At 36.2% G+C, this 23,030-nt stretch overlaps 1 protein-coding gene and 1 pseudogene across 1 annotated transcript; both read left to right on the top strand.

Annotated features, from left to right (window-relative positions):
- Positions 1–8,507: 8,507 nt before the first annotated feature.
- On the top strand, positions 8,508–9,397 carry LOC128579081 (ras-related C3 botulinum toxin substrate 1-like). Its single transcript, XM_053581355.1, has one exon. It carries the CDS (start codon positions 8,688–8,690, stop codon positions 9,264–9,266), a length of 579 nt encoding a protein of 192 aa, XP_053437330.1. The 5' UTR covers positions 8,508–8,687; the 3' UTR covers positions 9,267–9,397.
- Positions 9,398–20,023: 10,626 nt separating this feature from the next.
- On the top strand, positions 20,024–21,834 carry LOC128579053 (protein MCM10 homolog; annotated as a pseudogene).
- The last annotated feature ends 1,196 nt before the right edge of the window (positions 21,835–23,030 follow it).

Below are 23,030 nucleotides of genomic sequence, written 5' to 3' on the forward strand. Positions count from 1 at the left end.
ATTTTAAAAAAATTTTCCCGTGTGATTCCAGTAATCCGTATAACCCAACTATTGATATGACAGACGTATGTGTGTATATTGACCTTTCAAACACACTTTATACTACATTTATCTACTATGCTACATTCTTCTTACATAATTAAAAGTTTCCTAACTAAAAGAAAGAAAAAAATCATAGCATTCACCTCACTTATTTATTTTCTTTTTCTTTCAGTTTTTTGCTGGGACCGGGTTTGAATCCACCCCCTCTGGTCTATGGGGCTGGCTCCCCACTCCTTTGAGCCATAGGCACCACCCACTTATTTAATTGTTGTGTTTAGACATTTATATTCTACTATTAATAAAATATTAAATTTAATATTAATAGCAGAATATACATCTCTACAAATTTTAATACTAGTATTAATATTTAATAGTATTGATATTTAATTAATCCTTAATATTTAATAGTATTAATGCTTAACTAATAGTACATTATAAATGTCTCTACAATACTTAAGAGTAGTGTTAATACTTAATAGTAGAGTATAAATGTCTAAACACAACAATTAAATAAGTGAATTGAATTCTGTGTTAACAAGTTTGATTTAAACATTCCAAATTGTATATAAAATCAGCACATTATACCCCATAAATGGAGTAATGTATGCAGTTATGATCTAATAAAATAAATTAAGAAAAAGACTTTCCTACCTGTTTCTCTATTAATGTTTACTTGATATGCTATGCTTCTCACAGTCAGCTAATAGTTTTGATGCAAAATTCAATGAATTTTTGTAAGGTTTTCATGACTTTCATTATTACTGGGCACCCTTACCTCTCTTCTTCAATGCTGCTTTTTATCCCTTCAGAAAACTATTTAATCTATTTGCAAACTGCTGATTTTTTTGTGGCATTATCTGCAAACTAACATGTCCCTGACTTCCCTTTCATGCTTGCTAAGTTTAACAAGATTAACATTTATTCATCGCTCTAATTCAGGTTCTGAAATTCTCATAACAGCACACAATCATGCAGCAATGATAATGAACTCCATTCTGGAAGACAGTCAACACAAACACAACTATGAGACACTGATACACCAAAGTTATGAAACCATAATGAGGGGCTTGTACAGTACTACCAACGTAAGCACACGGTTGTGAGCTTGTGAACTTAATTGTCAAGGCTTCCTATGTCATTCTGTGACTTTCTTTTATTTGCTCAGTATCGTATTTGTGAGATCAATCCATACTGACACAAGTATATTTGGTTTAATTTATTTTGATTTTTATAATATTCCATCACATAAATGCTGCAACATCAAACTCTTCGAAAGCTTTTTTATATATATTCATATATATATATATTGTATACATATATATATGAATGATAGTCCTAATGGCTTTTGTATTATATATGTGTATCCACAGATATTTATTATATTGTTTATTAATATTGAAAAAATTAAAATACAAAACCAAGATTTATATGTTTATTTATTTTATAAAAACATCCATCCTGTATGGGACACTGATATTTGATATCCAAAATATTTCCATAAACATTCAGTTATTTCAGGCCCACATTGCCTTTATTTTCCAATATTTCCTTGTAATTCATTTTCTGCCATTCACTTGTGTTTTTCTGAAATTCATCTTCCATATAGAGTTTAGAGTGATTTACTTCAGTGAAAATGAGATAATTAATATCTCTTTGAAATATTAACATCCAAGCACCATGAAATTTCATAGAAGTATTTCTGCTATCCCTTCTTGTCTGCATTTTTTTCTGGCATTCCTGAGATTCTAGAATGCCTGGCTCACCAATCCCTCTACTGCAGACAAATACGTATGCATATGTTTCTTCAGGAATTTTTTCCTCTCTCTCCTTCTGCTTTCTGTCCTGCTCTCATTCTTTCTGGCCCCTATGCCCTTTAATTTGGCTCATCTTACATTGTAAATATCAGCTTAGACATGATCTCTGAAAAACTAATTTTTGACAGTTTTATTTATATTCCTTCCAGCCACAGCGTCAATACTTATTGAGTAAAACATATAAAGACTGTTCCAGAAGTTTTGAAATATTGTGCTTATAGTCCAGGGGCAAAGGGTAGAGACATGGCAAGAAATGACTTACAGTTTAGGTAGGAACATTGCAGTGGAGATGACACTAGAGTACTAAGGCAGCCCTGAGGGAGGAGATGCCTACTTATCTGGAGAAACAGCAGGAATCAAATGAAGGCTTCAGGTAGCAGTCTAAGGCCTTAAAAGATAAAAATAAAATTGTTATAATATCACAGTAAATCTTTTCACATGTAACAAATAGGATGTACACTTATGAAAATACAAAAAGTAACAGAAATTTGTGAATTATTGATAAAACAACATGCACAGCATGCTTTTGAAAGGTACTATTATGAAATAGAGAACAATCCACAATGTTATTTCATATGTGTGTATTGTATATATAAATTCTGTTTTTCTTCTGACATTATGTGTGTATACATTAGGTGGATAAATCTGTGATATGTCTGTATTTGTTGAATCTAGTAACATCTAGTGCCCTCTGGGTTGTTTTGCAAAGTTTTGGATAATTAGAAGTATTTTTTTTTTTTTTTTACAGAAGTAAATATTTGGCTAAAGATTAAGCTTAACTTAAATTTACACAGGAATTACTTTTTTACCCCTTTTTATCAAACAATGTCAATTTTGTTGAACTGTGGTCCACTTAACTAAATGTATGGTCTATGAGTAGAGCCAGCCTTGCAAATGTCATCAGATGAAGAGAAAGAAAGTCATGAAGGAAATAAAAATAAACAGTCACAGGTATGAAAATATTTAATTTTATATGTCTGATTTAATATTGCTTTCTTTTGCAATGGTATTTTGAATGGTATTTGCAATGTAGAATAGTCCAAATAAAATTATATTTTGGACTAACATCTTAGACTCAATAGGTCACAATTTAATATTTTCTTTAAAGTATATTCTTAACTAGTTAAAATATTTAAAAATCCTGAAAACTCAGATAGCCTTTGTCTTTGGAGTAGAGGTAAAGAATTTCTGGGCTTGGGATGGAGCAAGTTAGGGAACCAGAAAGATCATTCAGCTGAGTTCTCCTAGAATGACTGGGGAAAAAGAGAGAACCCAGCTATACCTGGCATGAAGACCTTACCCAGAGTCATAGCTAAGGGAGCACAGTGAGGAGGTGGTGAGATGGATATAGCGTATGATCTGGAGGGGTAGAAATCTGATGAATTAGGTAAGTAATTGAGACTGGCTGGGATCAGCTGGCCACCCACAGAGGTTTGTGACAGAAGGAAGCCTTTCTTGAACTTTCAGTTGTTGGGGCAAGCTGTGTGTTGAGTGGAAAGCTTGGAAGAGAAAGCAAACTCAAACAGTATACACCAACCAGATTCAAGTGCTGGTTGGATAGGATGTGCCATGCATTTGTGGCTCGTGAGGCAGCTATAATGAAAAGGGCTTGGTGGTCAGGAGGCTGCTATTGTGGGAAGTCCTGACAAGGTCTTAGCAGGAGCCTAAAGAACGGCTGTCTTAATTTCTCCTGCCAGGATCAGAACTCATCTATTGGGGCAGGCTGAGGGACTCCTGCAACCTACAGGAACTAGAGTCAGGGGGCACTGTGAAACCTGTCCCTGAAGGATTCTAGTGAGCTTTAAGGTCCCAACTCAGCAGCATCTGAATGCTGAGAAAACAATCAGGCGATTGCCCAAGGCAATAATTTTGGAATTAGGACGATAGAGGTTGCTGACTGTGCTCTCTGTCTCCTAAAGAACCCACAGCACCACCTGATGCCCCAGAAACATACTGTCATCATGCAACATACTGTCATCAAGAGCAAGGACTTCTCTTTAAAACAAACGAGGTAGTGATAAGTAAAAAGGAGCATAAGGAGGTAAACAAGAAGAAAGAACACATGAGGAGGAACCAATAGAAAAATTCAGGCAACCTGAAAAATAAGAGCAGAGGATCCCCCGCAATGAACCATGAGGCACCTAGTGCAGAAGACCCCATCTACAAAGAATTAGTTGACTTCTCTCAGAGCTGGACAGATCCTCTAAACAGAAATTAAACAAAGATATAAGAGATTGAAATGAGACCCTAGAAAAACTGTGCTTGATAGATGTATATAGACCACTCCATCCCCAAAATAAGAATATACATTATTGTCATCATACCATAGAACATTCTCCAAAATCATCACATACTGTGACAGAAAATGACACTCAACAAAATCAAAAGAATTGAAATTTTACCGTGCATCTTCTCAGAGTACAAGGCACTAAAAGTCAAACTCAACTTCAACAAAAACATTCAACCTCACAAAAAGGCATGGAAGTTCAGCAACCTTATGCTGAATGACAGTTGGGTGCTGGAAGAAATACAAAAGGAAATTATTAACTTCCTTGAGTATAACAACAATGAAGATAAAAGATAAAAAAAAAACTGTGGGATACAGCAAAAGCAGAAAAAAATACCACTTTAGAAGCCTATATTCAAAAAACAGAAAAAAAAATGGAGACTTTACCTTTTTCATGTTTACATGGATGGAGCTGGAACATATTCTTCTTAGCAAAGTATCTTGAGAATGGAAGAAAAGTATCCAATATACTCAGCCCTACTATGAAACTAATTTATAGCTTTCATATGAAAGCTATAACTCAGTTATAATTTAAGAATATGGGGAAGGGGAGAGGGAGGGGGAGGATGGGCGGACGGAGAGTGATTGGTGGTCTCCTGTTGTGCATCTTACAAGGGTACATGTGAAACTTAGTAAATGTACAATATAAATGCCTTAACACAATAACTAAGAAAATGCCAGAAAGGGTATGTGAACCAGTGTGATGAAGGTGTGTCAAACAGTCTATGAAACCAGTATACGGTGCCCAATGATTGCATTAATGTACACTGCTATGATTTAATAAAAAAAAAATTAATGTTCAAATAATGTACCTTGGTCAAAATTAAATCCAATTTATGTGAGAATTGGTCACTAAATTGCCCTCTAAAGAGACACAGGTTGGTTGACTAAATAGAAAAACTCAGGCCAGACATCTGCTGCATTCAAGAGTCTCATCTTTTGTTAAAAGATAAACATAGACTAAAGGTGAAGGAATGGTCACCTATAATTCAGGCAAATGGAAATCAGAAAGAAGTAGGTGTGGCATTTATATTCACAGATACAATAGGCTTTAAACCAAAGTAAGAAAAGATAATGATGGTCACTTCTTATTTCTTAAGGGCTACACTCCACATGATGAGATTTCAATTATCAACATTTATGCACCCAACCAGAATGCAACTCAATTTATAAGAGAAATTTTAGCTGACATGAACAATTTGATTTCCCCCTGCACCATAATAGAAGGAGACTTTAACACTCCTCTGGCAGTGTTGGATAGATCCTCACACAAAAAAGAAACTAAGCAAAGAAATTTTAGAACTAAACTTAACCATTCAACATTTACATATTATAGACGTCTACAGAACAATTCATCCTAATTAAACTGAATACACATTCTTCTCATCAGCCGATGGATCATCCTCCAAAATTGATTACATCTTGTGTCACAAGTTTAACATCAGCAAATTTTAAAAAATATAATTCATTCCTCATATTTTCTCAGACCATAATGGAATAAAAGTTGAACTCGGTAAAAACAGGAATCTTCACATGCATACAAAAACATTGAAACTAAATAACTTCATGCTGAATGATAGCTGGGTCATAGATGAGATTAAGGAAATTACCAAATTTTTGGAACAAAACAATAATGAAGTCGCAAACTATCAGAACCTCTAGGATACCACAAAGGCAGTCCTAAGAGGAAAATTTATAGTATTGCAAGCCTTCTTCAAGAGAATGGAAAGAGAGGACGTCAATAACTTCATGGGACAATTCAAGCAACTGGAAAAGGAAGAAATTTCCAACCCTAAATCCAGCAGAAGAAAAAAAAAAGATAATTAAAATTAGAACAGAACTAAACGAAATTGAAAACCAAAGAATCATACAACAGATCATCCAATCAAAGAGTTGTTTTTTGAAAAGGGCAATAAAAATAGATAAACCTTTGGCTAACCTAACAAGAAGTAGAAGAGTAGAATCCCCTATTCATCAATCGGAAAAGATAAAGGCCAAATAACAACAGACTCCTCAGAAACCCAACAAATCCTTAATGAAGAGTACATAAAACACTACTCTCAGAAGTATGAAAATCTGAAGGAAATAGATCAACACTTGGAAACATGCCACCCTCCTAGACTTAGCCAGAAAGAAGTGGAAATGTTGAACAAGACAATAACAAGCTCTGAAATAGTATCAAGTATAAGAAATCTCCCCCAAAAGAAAAGCCCAGGACCAGATGGCTTCACATCAGAATTCTACCAAACCTTTAAGGAGGAACTAGTACCTATATTACTTAATCTTTTCCAAAACATACTAAAAGAAGGAATACTTCCCAATATATTCTATGAAGTGAATATCACGCTTATATCTAAACCAGAAAAAGACCCAACAAGAAAAGAAAATTAGAGACCAATATCTCTAATGAATATTGATGCAAAAATATTCAATAAGATCCTAGCAAACAGAATCCAATAACGCATTAAACACACTATACACCACAACCAGGTGTGTTTCATCCCAGGGTCCCAAGGATGGTCCAGTATACATAAATTCATAAATATAATACATCACATAGACAAATTAAAAATCAAAAACCATATGATTCTCTCAATTGATGCAGAAACAGCTTTAGACAATACCCAGCATCCTCTCTTGATCAGAACACTTAATAAAATAGGTATAGAATTCACTGAATTCTTGAGACATTTTTTGGGTTACTGCTTGGAATTCTAATTTGATCAATTGATGCTTACTACTGGCTGCTTGAAGAATTTTTTTCATCTTGACTTCAGACAGGTTCATTACAATGTGTCTTGGAGAGGCTCTGTTAGCATTGAAATTACCCAGGGTTTGATATGCATCTGAAAGGGGTGTGTGGGGGTCTTTAGTGAAATTGGGAAATTTTCCTTTATGATAGTCTTCTGAACGGCTTCCATTCCTTTGGGGCAATCTTCTTCCCCTTTAGAAATCCCTAGTACAACCTTTCTGGAAGGAAGTATGGAGAAACCTCAAAGCACTCAACCTAGACCTCCCATTCGATCCTGCAATCCCATTACTGGGCATCTACCCAGAAGGAAAAAAATCCTTTTATCATAAGGACACTTGTACTAGACTGTTTATGGCAGCTCAATTTACCATTGCCAAAATGTGGAAACAGCCTAAATGCCCACCAACCCAGGAATGGATTAACAAGCTGTGGTATATGTATACCATGGAATACTATTCAGCTATTAAAAAAAATGGAGACTTTACATCCTTCGTATTAACCTGGATGGAAGTGGAAGACATTATTCTTAGTAAAGCATCACAAGAATGGAGAAGCATGAATCCTATGTACTCAATCTTGATATGAGGACAATTAATGACAATTAAGTTTATGGGGGGGGAAGCAGAAAGAGGGATGGAGGGAGGAGGGTGGGGCCTTGGTGTGTGTCACACTTTATGGGGGCAAGACATGATTGCAAGAGGGACTTTGCCTAACAATTGCAATCAGTGTAACTGACTTATTTTACCCTCAATGAATCCCCAACAATATAAAAAAAAAAAAAAAAAAAAAAAAGAAATCCCTATTCATATATTTGAATACTTTATGGAGTATTGTAGTTCTCTAGGCACATGTTATGCTTTCTCTCTCTTCTTTTCTGCTCATCTCTGGGTTAAGTCAAAACTTTATCCTGTAGCTCTGAACTTCTTTTTTCTCCATAGTCTACCCTATTTTTGATACTTTTCACTGCAGCTTTACATTCCCTGATTGTTTCCTTCATTTCCTTAATCTCCACCATATCCATTCTAAGTTCTACATATCAATCATCAGATTTTTGGTCCTTTCTTTCCATGTTCTTGCCCATTCCTTTTAGTGTCTTTATCATCCATATTTTAAATTCCCTTTCTATCAACTCCATTAATTCTTTTATTTTCTCCATACATATAAATGTGTTTATTTGCTTTCCAAGTTTGCCTGCACAAAATTTAAAAACAATGGCATTGATTAAAATAAGCACTAGAAACAAAAATGTCATCAAGAACGAGCAAAGAGAGCAACTCCGGATGCTGAGGCAGGAGGATCACTTAAGTCTACGAGTTTGAGATTGCAGTGAGCTATGTATGATTGGTACGTGGGCACTAGTGTGAGACCCTGTCCTAGGGAAAAAACCTCCAAAAAACAAGTAATAGCAAATGCGTATGTGAAGAAGAAAGTTTATCACATTTTTGGCTGCAGGAACATTGGTTATCGCTAAATAATGGTGTGGTGTATAGCATTTTTCTTATAGCTTTAGATTTCACAATTTCTAGAAGGACCTTATCTCACCATCTATAGTTACCATAAAAAAGATGATGAAAACGAGGCAGCCTTAAGACATCCTCTGGCAGAAGCTGTTTTCCTCAGCTTTGGGTGGTGGCTGCTGCTGGCCTTTGGCTTCCAGTGCGCGGAGGGCGAGGCAGCGTGGACAGCGGCTCCGGCATCTAGCGCCCGGCCGTCAGCAGCCGCGCCTCTGCTCTCTGCGCTCCGAGCCCTCCGCTTCCCGCCTCAGTGTCCGGCCGCCGCCGCCGCGGCCCAGATGCAGGCCATCAAGTGTGTGGTGGTCGGAGACGGAGCTGTGGGTAAAACTTGCCTACTGATCAGTTACACAACCAATGCATTTCCTGGAGAATATATCCCTACTGTCTTTGACAATTATTCTGCCAATGTTATGGTAGATGGAAAACCGGTGAATCTGGGCTTATGGGATACAGCTGGACAAGAAGATTATGACAGATTACGCCCTCTATCCTATCCACAAACAGATGTATTCTTAATTTGTTTTTCCCTTGTGAGTCCTGCATCATTTGAAAATGTCCGTGCAAAGTGGTATCCCGAAGTGCGACATCATTGTCCCAACACTCCCATCATCCTTGTGGGAACTAAACTTGAACTTAGGGATGATAAAGACACGATTGAGAAGCTGAAAGAGAAGAAGCTGACTCCTATCACCTATCCACAGGGTTTAGCTATGGCTAAAGAGATTGGTGCTGTAAAATACCTGGAGTGCTCGGCTCTCACACAGCGAGGCCTCAAGACAGTGTTTGATGAAGCTATCCGAGCAGTTCTCTGCCCACCACCGGTCAAGAAGAGGAAGAGAAAATGCCTGCTGTTGTAAACGTCTGAGCCCCTTGTTCTTGGTCCTGTCCCTTGGAACCTTTGTACGCTTTGCTCAAAAAACGGTGGAGCCTTTGCACTCAATGCCAAGTTTTTGTTACAGATTAATTTTTCCATAAAACCATTTTGAACCAAAAAAAAAAAAAAAGAACGAGCAAAGATAAAAACATTCATAAAAGAAATCAGATAATTGCTGCCAGAAAATATTGAGATATAATAATAAGAATGCAAAAAAAAAGTAACATTGATATTGTTACATAAGAGTATGTATATCATAGAATGCTTTGACTTTGAGGTTCAGTATGGGGTCATCAGTTAACTTCTTTTTCTTTTTTCTTTTTTCCAAAGTCTCAAAAAATAGACAACTATTCTTGCTAATACGTTTGAGTTCCCTGTGGATTCTGGTTATTAAACATTGGTCGAAGGTTTAACCTGCAATTATTTTCTCCCGTTTTGAGGGCTATCTGCTTGCTATACTTAACTATGTTCTTGGCTGTGCAGAAGGTTTTCAGTTTGATCAGGTTCCAGTAGTGTATTTTTGATACTGCTTCAATTGCCTGGGGAGTCCTCCTCATTAAATATTCACCAAGGCCGATTCCTTCAAGAGTTTTCCCTGCTCTTTCTTCTAGTATTTTTATAGTTTCATGTCTTAAGTTTAAAGATTTTACTCAGTGAGAGTCTATCTTAGTTAATGGTGAAAGATGTGGGTCCAATTTCAGTCTACTACAGATCGCCAGCCAGTTTCTCAGGGTGGGCAAAGGAATTGAAGAGAAACTTCTCTAAAGAAGACAGGCTCAGGGACTACAGACACATGAAAAAATGCTCATCATCCTTAATTATCAGAGAAATGCAAATCAAAACTACTTTGAGATATCACCTAACCCCAGTAAGAGTAGCCCACATAACAAAATCCCCAAACCAGAGATGTTGGCATGGATGTGGAGAAAAGTACACACTTCTGCACTGCTAATGCACACTAATATGTTCCTTTTGGAAGGATGTTTGGAAAGTACTTAGAGACCTAAAAATAGAGATGCCATTCAATCCTATAATTCCTTTACTAGGTAAATACCAGAAGACCAAAAGTCACAATATAAAAAAGACATCTATACCAGAATATTTATTTCAGCCCAATTCATAATTGCCAAGCTATGGAAGAAGCCCAAGTGCCCATCGACCCACGAATGGACTAGCAAATTGTGGTACATGTATACCATGGAATATTATGCAGCCTTAAAGAAAGATGGAGACTTTATCTCTTCCATGCTCACATGGATACAGCTGGAACATATTCTTCTTAGCAAAGTATCTCAAGAATGGAAGAAAAAGTATCCAATGTGCTCAGCCCTACTGTGAAGGTAATTTAGAGTTTTCATATGAAGGCTATAACCCAACTATAGCACAAGAATATGGGGAATGGGCCATAGGAGAGTAAGAGAGAGGGGAATTCAGGGTGAGGGAGGTTATTGGGTGGGGCCACACCTACGGTACATATTATAATGGGTACAGGCAAAACCTACTAAATGCAGAATACAAATGTCTACATACAATAACTAAGAAAATGCCATGAAGGCTACGTTGAACAGTTTGATGAAAATATTTTAGATTGTATATGAAACCAGCACATTGTAACCCTTGATTGCACAAATGTACACAGCTATGATTTAACAATGAAAAAAAGAAAGAAAATAAGTATAGAAGTAACATTTCATAACTGATAGAGTCCATCTGCTGCAAAACCACAGCCAGTATCATAGTTAATGGTGTAAAATTGAAATCATTTCCACTCAGATCAGGAACCAGGCAAGGGTGCCTACTGTCTCCACTGCTTTTTAACATTGTAATGGAAGTTTTAGACACCGCATTCAGGCTAGAGAAGACAATCAAGGGATCCCAATAGGACCAGAGGAGATCAAATTGTCACTCTTCACAGACGATATGATTATATATCTGGAAAATCCAAGAAGTGATCAAGGCATATAGTAAGGTCTCAGGATACAAAATTAACACTCATAAATCTGTAGCCTTTATATATACCAACAATAGTCACAGGGAAAAACAATCAAGGACTTCATTCCCTTTATAGTAGTCCCAAAGAAGATGAAATATCTGGGAGTGTATACAACTAAGGACGTGAAATATCTCTATAAAGAAAACTATGAAACTCTGAGAAAAGAAATAGCTGAAGATGTTAACAAATCGAAAAATGTGTCATGCTCATGGCTGGGAAGAATCAATGTTGCTAAAATGTCTATACTACCTAAAGCAAGCTACAGATTTAACGCAATCTCTATTAAAGCACCTCTGTCATATTTTAAAGACCTGGAAAAATTAGTACTTTGTTTTATATGGAAACAGAAAAAAAACTCAAATAGCCAAGACATTACTCAGAAATAAAAACAAATTGGGAGGTATCACGCTTCCAGACTTCAAACTATACTATAAATTGATAGTGATCAAAGCAGCATGGTACTGGTACAAAAATAGAAAGGTAGATGTGTACTCAGCCCTACTATGAAACTAAATTATAAATTTCACATGAAGGCTATAACCCAACTAAAGCACAAGACTATGAGGAAAGGGCCAAGGAAGGGGAAGGGAGTGGGGTGATTATGGTGGAGGCAGGGTACTGGGTGGGGCCACACCTACGGTGCATCTTAGAATGGATACAGGCGAAACTTACTAAAGGTAGAATACAAATGTCTACATACAATAACCATGAAAATGCCATGAAGGCTATGTTGAACAGTTAGATGAGAATATTTCAGATTGTATATGAAACCAGCATATTGTACCCCTTGATTGCACTAATGTACACAGTTATGATTTAACAATAAAAAATAAATAAATAAATAAATAAATGAAAGGTTAAAAAAAAGAGGTAAACCCAGACATTTGTTGTCATTTAATTTTCGATAAGCATATTAAAAATATAAATTTTGGGAAAGATTCCTTACTCAATAAATGGTGCTGGATGAATTGGCTGGCAACCTGTAGAAGACTGAAACTGGATCCACACCTTTCTCCTTTAACAAAAATTGACTCTTACTGGTTAAAAGACTCATAATTAAGACATAAAATTATTAATATTCTTAGAGAAAGTGCAAGGGAAATGCTTGAAAAAATTGGCCTGGGAGAATACTTCATGAGGAAGACACCCCAGGCAATTGAAGCACCATCAAAAATACATTACTGGGATCTGATCAAATCAAATGCTTCTGCACTGCCAAGAACACACTAAGTAAAGCAAATAAACAGCCTTCAGAATGGGAGAGGATTTTTGCAAGTTATACTACTGACAAAGGTCTATGAACCAGAATCCACAGAGAATTCAAACTTCTTACTAAGCAAAAAACAAGTGATCCCATTTCATTGTGGGCAAGAGACATGAACAGAAGCTTCTCTGAAGAAGACAGATGCATGGCCTACAGACACATGAAAAAAATGCTCATCATCTTTAATCATCAGGGAAATGCAAATCAAAACTACTCTGACATACCACCTAACTCCAGTAAGAGTAGCCCACATCAAAAAATCCCAAAACAACAGATGTTGGCATGGATGTGGAGAAAAGGGAAGACTTCTGCACTGCTGGTGGGAATGCAAACTATTATGTTCCTTTTGGAAGGAAGTTTGGAGAACACTCAGGGATCTAAATGTAGACCTACCGTTTGATCCTGCAATTCTTCTTCTAGGTGTATATCCAAAGGACCAAAAATCATTTGGCAATAAAGATATTTGCACCAGATTGTTCATTGCAACTCAATTCATAATTGCCAACTCATGGAAGAAGCCCAGGTGCTCATGGACCCATGAATGGATTAATATATTGTGGTATATGTACACCATGGAGTACTATGCAGCAATAAAAAAAATGGAGACTTTACCTGTTTTATGTCTACATGGATGGAACTGGAAAATATTTTTCTTAGTAAAGTATCTCAGGAATGAAAATAAAAGTATCCAGTATACTCAGTACTACTGTGAAACCAATTTATAATCACTCACACTTGCATATGAAAAATGAAACACAACTTTAGCCTAGGATGAAGGAGTGAAGGAGAGGGAGAGGAGAAGGGAGGCAGTGGGAGGGATAGTAGGGGATAGAAGGAGGACCACACCTATGGAGCACATTGCAAGTACAAGTTGGATCTATCATGTATAGACCACAAATGTCCTTATAATATAATTGGGTAAATGAGGTGAAAGCTATGTTGATTAATATGATGTGTAAGCACTCCCAATTTGTATAAGTAATCAACACATTGAAAATGGCATTAATGTCTTTATGATCTATGTACAAAAGACTTAATAAAAAAATCATACATTATGATCAAAAAAGATTCATCTTATATTAATTTTTTGAGTGGTGAGAAGTATGGATCCTATTTTATTCTTCTGCATATGGCTATACAAATACAATATTACTGGCACCTTTTATTGAAAGGGAGAGATACCCCAACATATGTCGTTGCCTGCTTTGTCAAAGATCAGGTGGCTATATGTGGATGGTTTTGTATATGGGTATTTTGTCTTGTTTAATCAGCCTGTGTCTCCATTTTTGTGTCAAAACCATGTTGTCTTGGTTACTATATACTTGTAGTATAGTTTGAAGTTGGTAATGTGATGCCTCCAAATTTGTAAAAGAAGTCATTTTATCAAAAAATACCCGTACTCAAGTGTTCGTTGCAACACAATTCACAATTACAAAGATGGGGAATCAACCAAAATGCGCATCAATTCATGAGCAGATTAATAAAACATGGTTCATGTATTCCATAGAATACTAAGCCTCAAAGAATGACTTAATGTCTTTTGCAACAATCTGGATATAACTAGGGACCATTAGAACTAGGGACGATTATCCTCAGTGAAGTATCTAAAGAATGAAAACACGAATACCACATGTACTTACTACTAAATTGTAATTAAATTGATGGGCACACATGTGAAGTAAACCTCAATAGAAATGAAGCAGGGGGTGTCAGGGGGAGGGGAAGCAGAAACCTATCTAACAGGTACAGTGAACACTGGGTGAAAGACATACTTCTATCGATGACTGAAACATTACAAAAGCAATCTATGTAACCAAACTATTTGAACCCCCGTCATACTTTTAGATAAATAAATAAGTATATAAATAAATAAATGAAAGGATAGAAGATGGCATCTTTTGTTTGTCTTTTTATTTCTCAATTTCTGACAGTGAAATGGGGTGAAAATTCATTCAATACCAACAGGAAAAGGGAATGACAAAGTTAAGAATGGCCCTTTTTGAAATTTTGAAAAATTCTGTTTTATAGACTAAAGTAGTAACAATTATCCTTTCTATTAAACTTTTCATCAAGGTTAAAAAACAAAGGAAGAAGTGTGAAGGTAATGAGATAGAAGTATCTAAATACCTCTGTGATTTTGCAAATGATGAGAGTGATGATGATGGATTAACGCAAAAAAGAAAGGCTGGAGAAACCTACAATCAGCAGTTTTCTAGGAAGGAGAATGAAAAGTGGGACAGGTGAGCCTGTAGCGGTGTTTCATAGTAGATAATTATTACTGTACAAGAAAACTAATTTTAATTTGGACTAACATTCACAATTAACAAGTTGTATACTTAACCTAAGGATTTTCAGCCTTTGGCTGGTATTAGAACAATGCAAATTTACAAACAATGGGATATCATTGTTTTCAGTCATGCTGATATTTTTGTTTAACAAAAGCAGTGCTGAGAAATGTGTAGAAAATTTATTGTCATGCACTATTTGTTGATAAACTGGTAAACCCATGTTGACAGGTAATTTAGCAATGGGCATCAAATTTCAAATATGTCATTCATTGAATCTAAGAGGTCCAGTTCTGCAGCTAGATCCTACAGGAAAATATGACCCATGTAAACACACAAACGTGTTAAGAACTTTCGTTATCTATGATATATACATAAAATAAACCAATATGTATGTATCTAATATATATATAACCTATGTTAAGATACATAGTATTATGTATGTTAAGGACTTTTATATAACTATGTTATCTATACATGTGTATTACAGAAGTTTATTATAACATTGTCATATCAAAAGTTGGAGATAGTGTAAATGCGTGTCAGTAAGGAAATACTTAAACACCACACCCATAAAGTAATGTTGTATACAATGGTTTTCTAAAATGAGGTGAATCTGTAGTATACTAATCATTTCCCAATGAAAGTATGCTTAAAGTATTTAGTTTAGTGATACATATAACCAAATTTTTGTAGAATTGCTTAAATATCTGATGAGTTGCAAAAGGCAGCTACATGTTGTATTGGCATTCTAGCTTATAACCAAGAAGGTTGGAGGTTATTATATTTTTGGTTATGTTCTCAATACCTGGGTGCTCAACTATTGGAACCTCAAATTAGTCTGAATATCAGCAAATGATTGCACATGGGCACTCATTTTCCATATATACATTAATCTAATAAAATTAGTCTTGGCCAAATTTTCCTTTAAAAAGCCAGAGAGTAAATATGCTTTAGACTTTGTGCTTCATATGGATTTTGTTATAGTCCAAAATCTGTCATAGAAAATGAAGGAACAGGCATGCCTGTGATCCAATAAAACTTTGCTGACAAAAGCGGGCAGTGGGCTGAGCTTGGCTCACATGTGCGAATTTACTGACTCTTGTGGTAAAACCCAGTACTACTAATGCAGCAAGTCTTCTTTTAAAAGATTATGCATTTCAATATGAACCACATCACATTATTCAACATGTTACATTATTTATACAGTAAGATTGTTTTTGCAATTTTTCCCCTTTTATTTCCATTATGGAATTCAAAATTTTAACATAAATATTTACTTTGTATAGTGAATGAGTATAAAATTTCCTAAATTTGGATGATTTTTATCACACAATACATACTTCCCTTGAAATTTTAGTCATTCTTTGGTCTTTATTTATATACATGGGCAAAATGATAATCAGGTCTTTTCTTTTCCAGTTTCTTTTTTTTTTAATTTCATGTTAATGTGAGGGTATAAACAATTAGATTACATTATTTTCATTAGTTAGGTAGAGTCAGTCTTGTAGTTGTGTCCCAGACTCAAGAAGTGTTCCATGTACCCTTACATTCTGCCTATTAAGTGGGAGCACACCAATCTCCCTCCAACCTTCTCTTGCCCCTTCCCTTGTTCCCCTTCCTCTCAACTTGAACTTAAATGAGATTTTGTCTTATCTGGACATGTATTAGATTGTCTACTGGCTTTATATTACTATTGCGTATGTTGGATATTTGTGTTTCTATTTTCTGATGCTTTACTGAAGAATGCATTTCACCTCCATCCAGGTTAATATCAAAGATGTAAACTCTCTGTTTTTAAAATGACTGAGAAGTATGGTGTATACATACCACAGTTTCTTGATCCATTTCTGAGTTGATGGGCATTCAGGTCGTTTCAAAATCTTGGCAAATGTAAACTGAGCTGCAGTAAACAATCTAGTGAAAATGTCTTTATTAAAAAATATTTTTTTCTTCTGAGTAGTTATATGTCTATTAATGTGATTAGAGGATCAAATAAAAGTTCCGATTTGAGTTCTCTGAAGATTCTCCATACTTTTTTCCAAAAAGGTTGCATTAGTTTGCAGTTCCTGCTGGGTGTAAAAGTGTTCCCCATTACCAACATCAGCAACTTTGGGACTTTGTGATGTGGGCTATTCTCACTGGAGTTGGATGATATCTAGGGCAGTTTTGATTTGCATTTCTCTATTGATCAGGGAAGATGAGTATTTTTTCATATGTTTGTTAGCCACACATCTGCTTCCTCAGAGAAGGTTCTGTTCATGTCACTTGACAAGTAGTAGTTGGAATTTTTTTGCTCTATTGATGTTGATTTAATTTGAGTTCTCTGTAGATTCTAATTATCAAACCTTCATCAGATCCATAACATGTGTAAAACAATTCTGAAGGTTGTCTATTTGCTTGACCTGTTGTGTCCTTAGCTGGACAGAAGTTTTTTCAGCTTAATTAAGTCCCATTTGTTCATTTTACTTGTTGCTGTGATTGCTACCGAGGTCATTGTCATAAAATCTTTCCCAAGTCCAACATCATCAAGAACTTTTCCCACACTTTCTTCTAAGATTTTTATCATTTCATGTCTTATATTTAAAACTTTTATCCATCTTATCACCCATTATTTTAAGGGGTGAAACGTATTGGTCGAGTTTCAGTATACTACAAGAAATCATGTCTAGAAATTTGGCAATTTGGAGGAAATGGACCAATAGCTGCAATCGTGCCATCTTCCTAGACTTAACCAGGAAGAAATAGATCTCCTGAAAAGGCAGATATCAAATGTTGAGAGTGCAGAAACAATAACAAACCTTCTAACACCACCAACAACAACAAAAGCCCAGGAACAGATGACTTCACAACAGAATTCTATCACACCTTCACAGATGAGCTTCTATCTATACTGCAGAACCTATTTCAAAACATTGACAAGGCTGGAGCCTTCCCAAACACATTCTATAAAGCAAATATCACTTTTGTTTTGATTCCAAAACCAGGAAGGGACTTAAACAAGGAGAGCTTCAGACCAATTTAACTAACGAATATAGATGGAAAAATACTCCATAAAATCTTAGCTAATAGATTACAGCTACTCATTTCAAAAAAAGTATGCATCACAATCAAGTAGATTGCATCCAAGGGATGCAGGTTGTTTTAACATATGTAAATCCATAAATGTAATACATCCTATCCATAAAAACAAAGTCTAAATGATGCTCTCAATAGAGGCACAAAAAGCATTTGTTAAAATTCAGAATTCTTTACTAACAAGAACATTTAAGAATATAGGCATATTTGGTATATTTCTTAAGATGATTGAAGACATCTGACCACAGCTAACATCATACAGAATGGTGTAATATTGAATGCTTTTCCAAAGAGAATTGGAACTGGACAAGGATGCACTCTCTCACCACTATTATTCAACATAGTTCTAGAAATTCTAGCCAATACAATCAGGTAATAGAAAGAAATAAATGACATCCCAGTGGGAGCAGAGGAGGTCCAACTCTCCCTGTTTCCTGCTGATATACTCTTATATTTAGAAAACCTAGAGACTCAACCAAACACTCCTGGAAGTTATCAGGAAATACAGAAAGTCTCAGGGTATAAAATCAATTTCCAAAGATCAGTAGCCTTGTATATGCCAGTAACAACTAAGCTGTTCAGCTTCTCTTGATTTGAGAAGCAAATCAAGGACATAATTCCCTTCAGAGTATCTTCAAAGAAATTAAATACTTAAGAATATACCTAACAAAAGAGGTGAACTATCTTTTCACAAAGGATTATGAAACCCTAGGAAAAGAAATTGCAGAAGATACTAACAAATTGCAGAACATACCATGCTCTTTGCTGGGAAGAATCAACATTGCCAAAATGCCTATTCTACACAAAGTAATCTACAAATTTGAGGCAATGGGGATTAAAATACTGACATCATATTTTGAAGAACTGGAAAAAATAGTACTTCATTTGTTATGGAACCAGAAAACAAGCAATATAGCTAAGGCTATTCTTAGTAATAAAAACAAAGTCAGAGGCATCACCCTACCAGACTTTGGGCTGTATTACAAATCTGCCATAAACAAAACACCATGGCATTGGCACACAAATAGAGACGTAGACATATGGAACCGAATTTAAAACTAAGAGATCAAACCAATCCCCTCTTCCCATCTGATCTTTGATAAACCAAACAAAAATATACAGTGTGGAAAATAATTAATTTTCAAAAAATGGTGCTGGGAGAACTACATAACCACATGAAAAGACTGAAACTTGCCCCACACATTTCACCCCTTATAAAAATTGGCTCAAGATAGATAAAAGACTTCAATCAAGACACAAAATGATAAAAATCTTGATGATGTTGAGCTAGGGAAAAATTTTATGAAAAAGACTTCAGGGCCCATCATAACAACAACAAAAATTAACAAATGGACTTAATTAAGCTGAAAAGCTTCTGCATCACTAAGGACACAACAAGGAAAGCAAGAAGATAATCTTCAGAATGGTAAAAGATATTTGCCAGGGCATGAATCTGACAAAGGAATGATAACTAGAATCTACAGAGAACTCAAGTTAATCAAAAGAAAAAGAGTAAACAATCCCATCTACCTCTGGGCAAGAGATACAAACAGAACCTTCTCTGACAAAGACAGACAAATGGCTAACAAACATTTGAAAAATACTCATCTTCCCTGATCATCAGAGAAATGTAAATCATAACTACCCTGAGATACCACCTAACCCCAATGAGAATAGCACACATTACAAAGAATGAAATCTGCAGATGCTGGTGTGGATATGGAGAGAAGGGAACACTTTTACACTGCTGGTGGTACTGAAAACCAATACAACCTTGTTGGAAGGAAGTAAGGAGAATCCTCTAAGAACCCAAACTAGCCCTCCCATTTGGTCCTGCATTTCCACAATGAGGCATCTAGCCACATAGAAAAAAAAAAAACGTACTAAACATTTGCAGCTCAATTTACAATTGCCAAACTGTGGAAACAACCTAAATGCCCATCAACCAAGGAATGGATTAACAAGCTATAGTTTATGTATATCATGAAATACCATTGTGTCATTAAAAAAGATGGAGATTTTACATCTTTTTTACTAACCTGTATGGAGGTGGAACACATTCCTCTTCATAAAGCATCAGAAGAGTGGAGAAGAAAGAACGCAGTGTACTCAATTCTAATATGAAGGCTGTAAGTGGTCTAATAGAAGGTGGGGGGTAGGGAAATGAGGGATGGGTAGAGGGGTGGAGGCAGTAGGGTAAGGGGTCACAGTGTATGGCACACCTCTTGGGGGTGGGACACAATTACAAGAGGGAGTTTACCTAACAGCTGCAATCGGTGTAACCTAATTCTTTGTACCCTTAATAAATTTCAAACAATAAAAATAAATAAAATAAATACATAAGTGAACAAATAATAAAATTGAAGATAGAACAAGGTTCTTTTATAGGATTGCTCAATGCTAACCCCGTGAAAAGCAAAGATGGCTCAGAGAAGGTGTCCTTAGCTATGGATCATCCCCAGAATCTCTTAATTATGGGTGAAGCTTTTGATCTTGAAACCTATAAAGCAAAGAAAAAGAATGGAGTACCTCATGCACAGATGGTTAATTTGTGAAACTCTGAATACTTGAGTGTCACATTCACGCTCAGTACTGGAAACTCAGTGCAGAACAGGCTGACCTGCAGTCCACCTTATCCAGAGGATAAATTCCAAAGAATTTGGCCTGCAAAGGCAACAGCTTTGAAGAACGGCTATGTCAAGATGGTTTTTACCACTGAGGAGTTTCTTCCGCATCCTATGTGGCCTGAGTTGCAGCAGCTGTTGTGCCTAGGAAGATGATTCAAACCACTCTGAGCAATCTGGTTGTCAAAGGTGCAGACTTGATCATTCAGGAAACAAAACAAATACTCAGAATGCCCCAGAAGAGCTTGTCTTGCTCTGAGGATTTCAAGTAATTGAGGGATCTGCCACTGAGTAGAGCCAGAAGCCTGTAGCATTTAGTCAAGGCCATGACTACAGGGATCATGGGAAGCCCCAAACCTGCCATGCAGTCTGTATCGGCATCGGCCCTCTTAAAACAACAGAAGCAGCAAATGTTGTAGATGAGGGAAAGGAAATCAGAAGCTTTTTGGAGACAATTTCTCCAAGGCTCAAATGAAGTCAAGAGCCTGGCTCTGCCATCCTCATCTTAATAGCCCAATGCCCAATCTGCATGGATGGGGACTGACTTCCCCAGGATGGAAGGCAGCCTGACCAGGTGGATGCCCAAGATTGGGTGTGGCATCTCAAAAGGAGATGACGTTCTCTTTTCTGATGAGTCACAACAACCAAAACCAAAACTGAGTGCTTTAGCAGAAACAAAACACTTGGCTGCTATCACCAAATTAAGAGCAAAGGCCAGCTTCTTACAGAAACACACCAAAATATCCTCAAAATGATACAAAAGTATTCCCAGGATACCCTGGGAGTGATGAAATTTGTAGAAAAGAACACCATGTTTTCTTCCCAAGCTGAGGATGAATTGGAGCCTGCCATGAAGAAAAGGAGAGAGCAGTTTGCCTGACTGGTATCCTAGTAATTTCAGGAAATTCTAAAAGTAAAGTCAAAGTGCACAGGTGTCCTGAAAGAGGCTGAGGCTGAGCTGCATAAATGCTATTTTGAGGCACTGGTGAAAAAAGAACAAATGGAAGAAAAGATGAGAAACATCAGAGAAGTGAAGTGTCTGGTCGTGACATGCAAGATGGGCACCTACACCCATCTCCATGTGCTGGAGACCTGTGTCAGTGAGCAGCACGACCTCCACTGGCTCCATGGCATGAAAAAGTTTTTCAAGTGTCCCTGTGGGGACAGACTCCCACACAAGCACTGCAGTAATCGTGGCCTCTAAAAAAAGGGAGGGAATGCTAAAAGAAAACTCTGGTCCAAATATCAGAGGAGAAATTTTGTTACCAAGAGGAGAACACGCCAAATTTCTAAATAGCCTCAAATAACCCTAATGTCATTTGCCTCAATCCTTTTTTCTTCATGTGGCTCTGGAAAGGCAGAGGAAGGACTCCAGATTGCCTTTGTTTCTGACTGACACCAGCAAAAACCCATGCACAGATGGTTCAGTCGTGTCGGCTTGACACCAAATTTAACATTGATGTTTAAGTGGAAAACCAGAATATTGTCTTCCCTGTTCTCACTACAGTATTGTGGCAACATTACAGCTTTCACAGAAATTTTTGGCCCCAAACTGGAAGGTAAACTGAGAGGTCTGTTTCTGTACCTCTTGGTTATACACTCCTTTACCTCAATGAAGTTCTAGTGTTACATGGAGATAAAAATATAGATTGTATAATGACATTAACAATAGCATCGTTGTGATTTTATGAGATACTCTAAATTATCAGAGGTTTAGCCTTTATAGTTTAGACAAGGGAAGATTTTGATTATTTACAATAGAAAAACAAAAGATTACTGCTTTCACGGAAATTTTTGGCCCCAAACTGGAAGGTAAACCGAGAGGTGTGTTTCTGTACCTCTTGGTTATACACTCCTTTATCTCAGTGAAGTTCTAGTGTTACATGGAGATAAAAATATACATAGTATAATGACATTAACAATAGCATCATTGTGATTTTATGAGATACTCTAAATTATCAAAGGTATAACCTTTATAGCCTAGAAAAGGGAAGATTTTGATTATGTACAATAGAAAAATAAATGATTGACAGTTCATCGCAGATAACACTTTTTTGTATTATAAATTTATAAAGCTTGAAAACCACGTTTCCTTGTACCAATAGTGTCATGGACATGTATTGTGTGCTCAATAAGTATTTGTTGAATACACGAATAAACAGTTGAATAGATAAATTAATGCTGATGAGGAAATTTCTTTAGAAAAATAAGTTTTGAACTTGTTGAAAGTAGGTTTCTCTAATTGCCTAGATACAACGATATGAAGGCTTTTAGTTTTTAAAAAATCTCTGAGATTTAGAAAATTTTATTTATAATTATGTCCATAAATAGAATGATTATATGGATTTATCTATTATCTTATCATTTAAGAGCAGTTGACAATAAATTTGATTTTCACAACAGGTTATGAAGCTCATGTGTTGGAGCCAGAATTCTGGGGTTTGAATGTGTGGTCTCTACTGATCATCTGTATGTGCTTGGGCAAATTACTTGGTGTTCTGAG

The sequence above is a fragment of the Nycticebus coucang genome, chromosome Y (assembly GCF_027406575.1).
Source record: "Nycticebus coucang isolate mNycCou1 chromosome Y, mNycCou1.pri, whole genome shotgun sequence".
Lineage (NCBI taxonomy): Eukaryota > Metazoa > Chordata > Mammalia > Primates > Lorisidae > Nycticebus > Nycticebus coucang.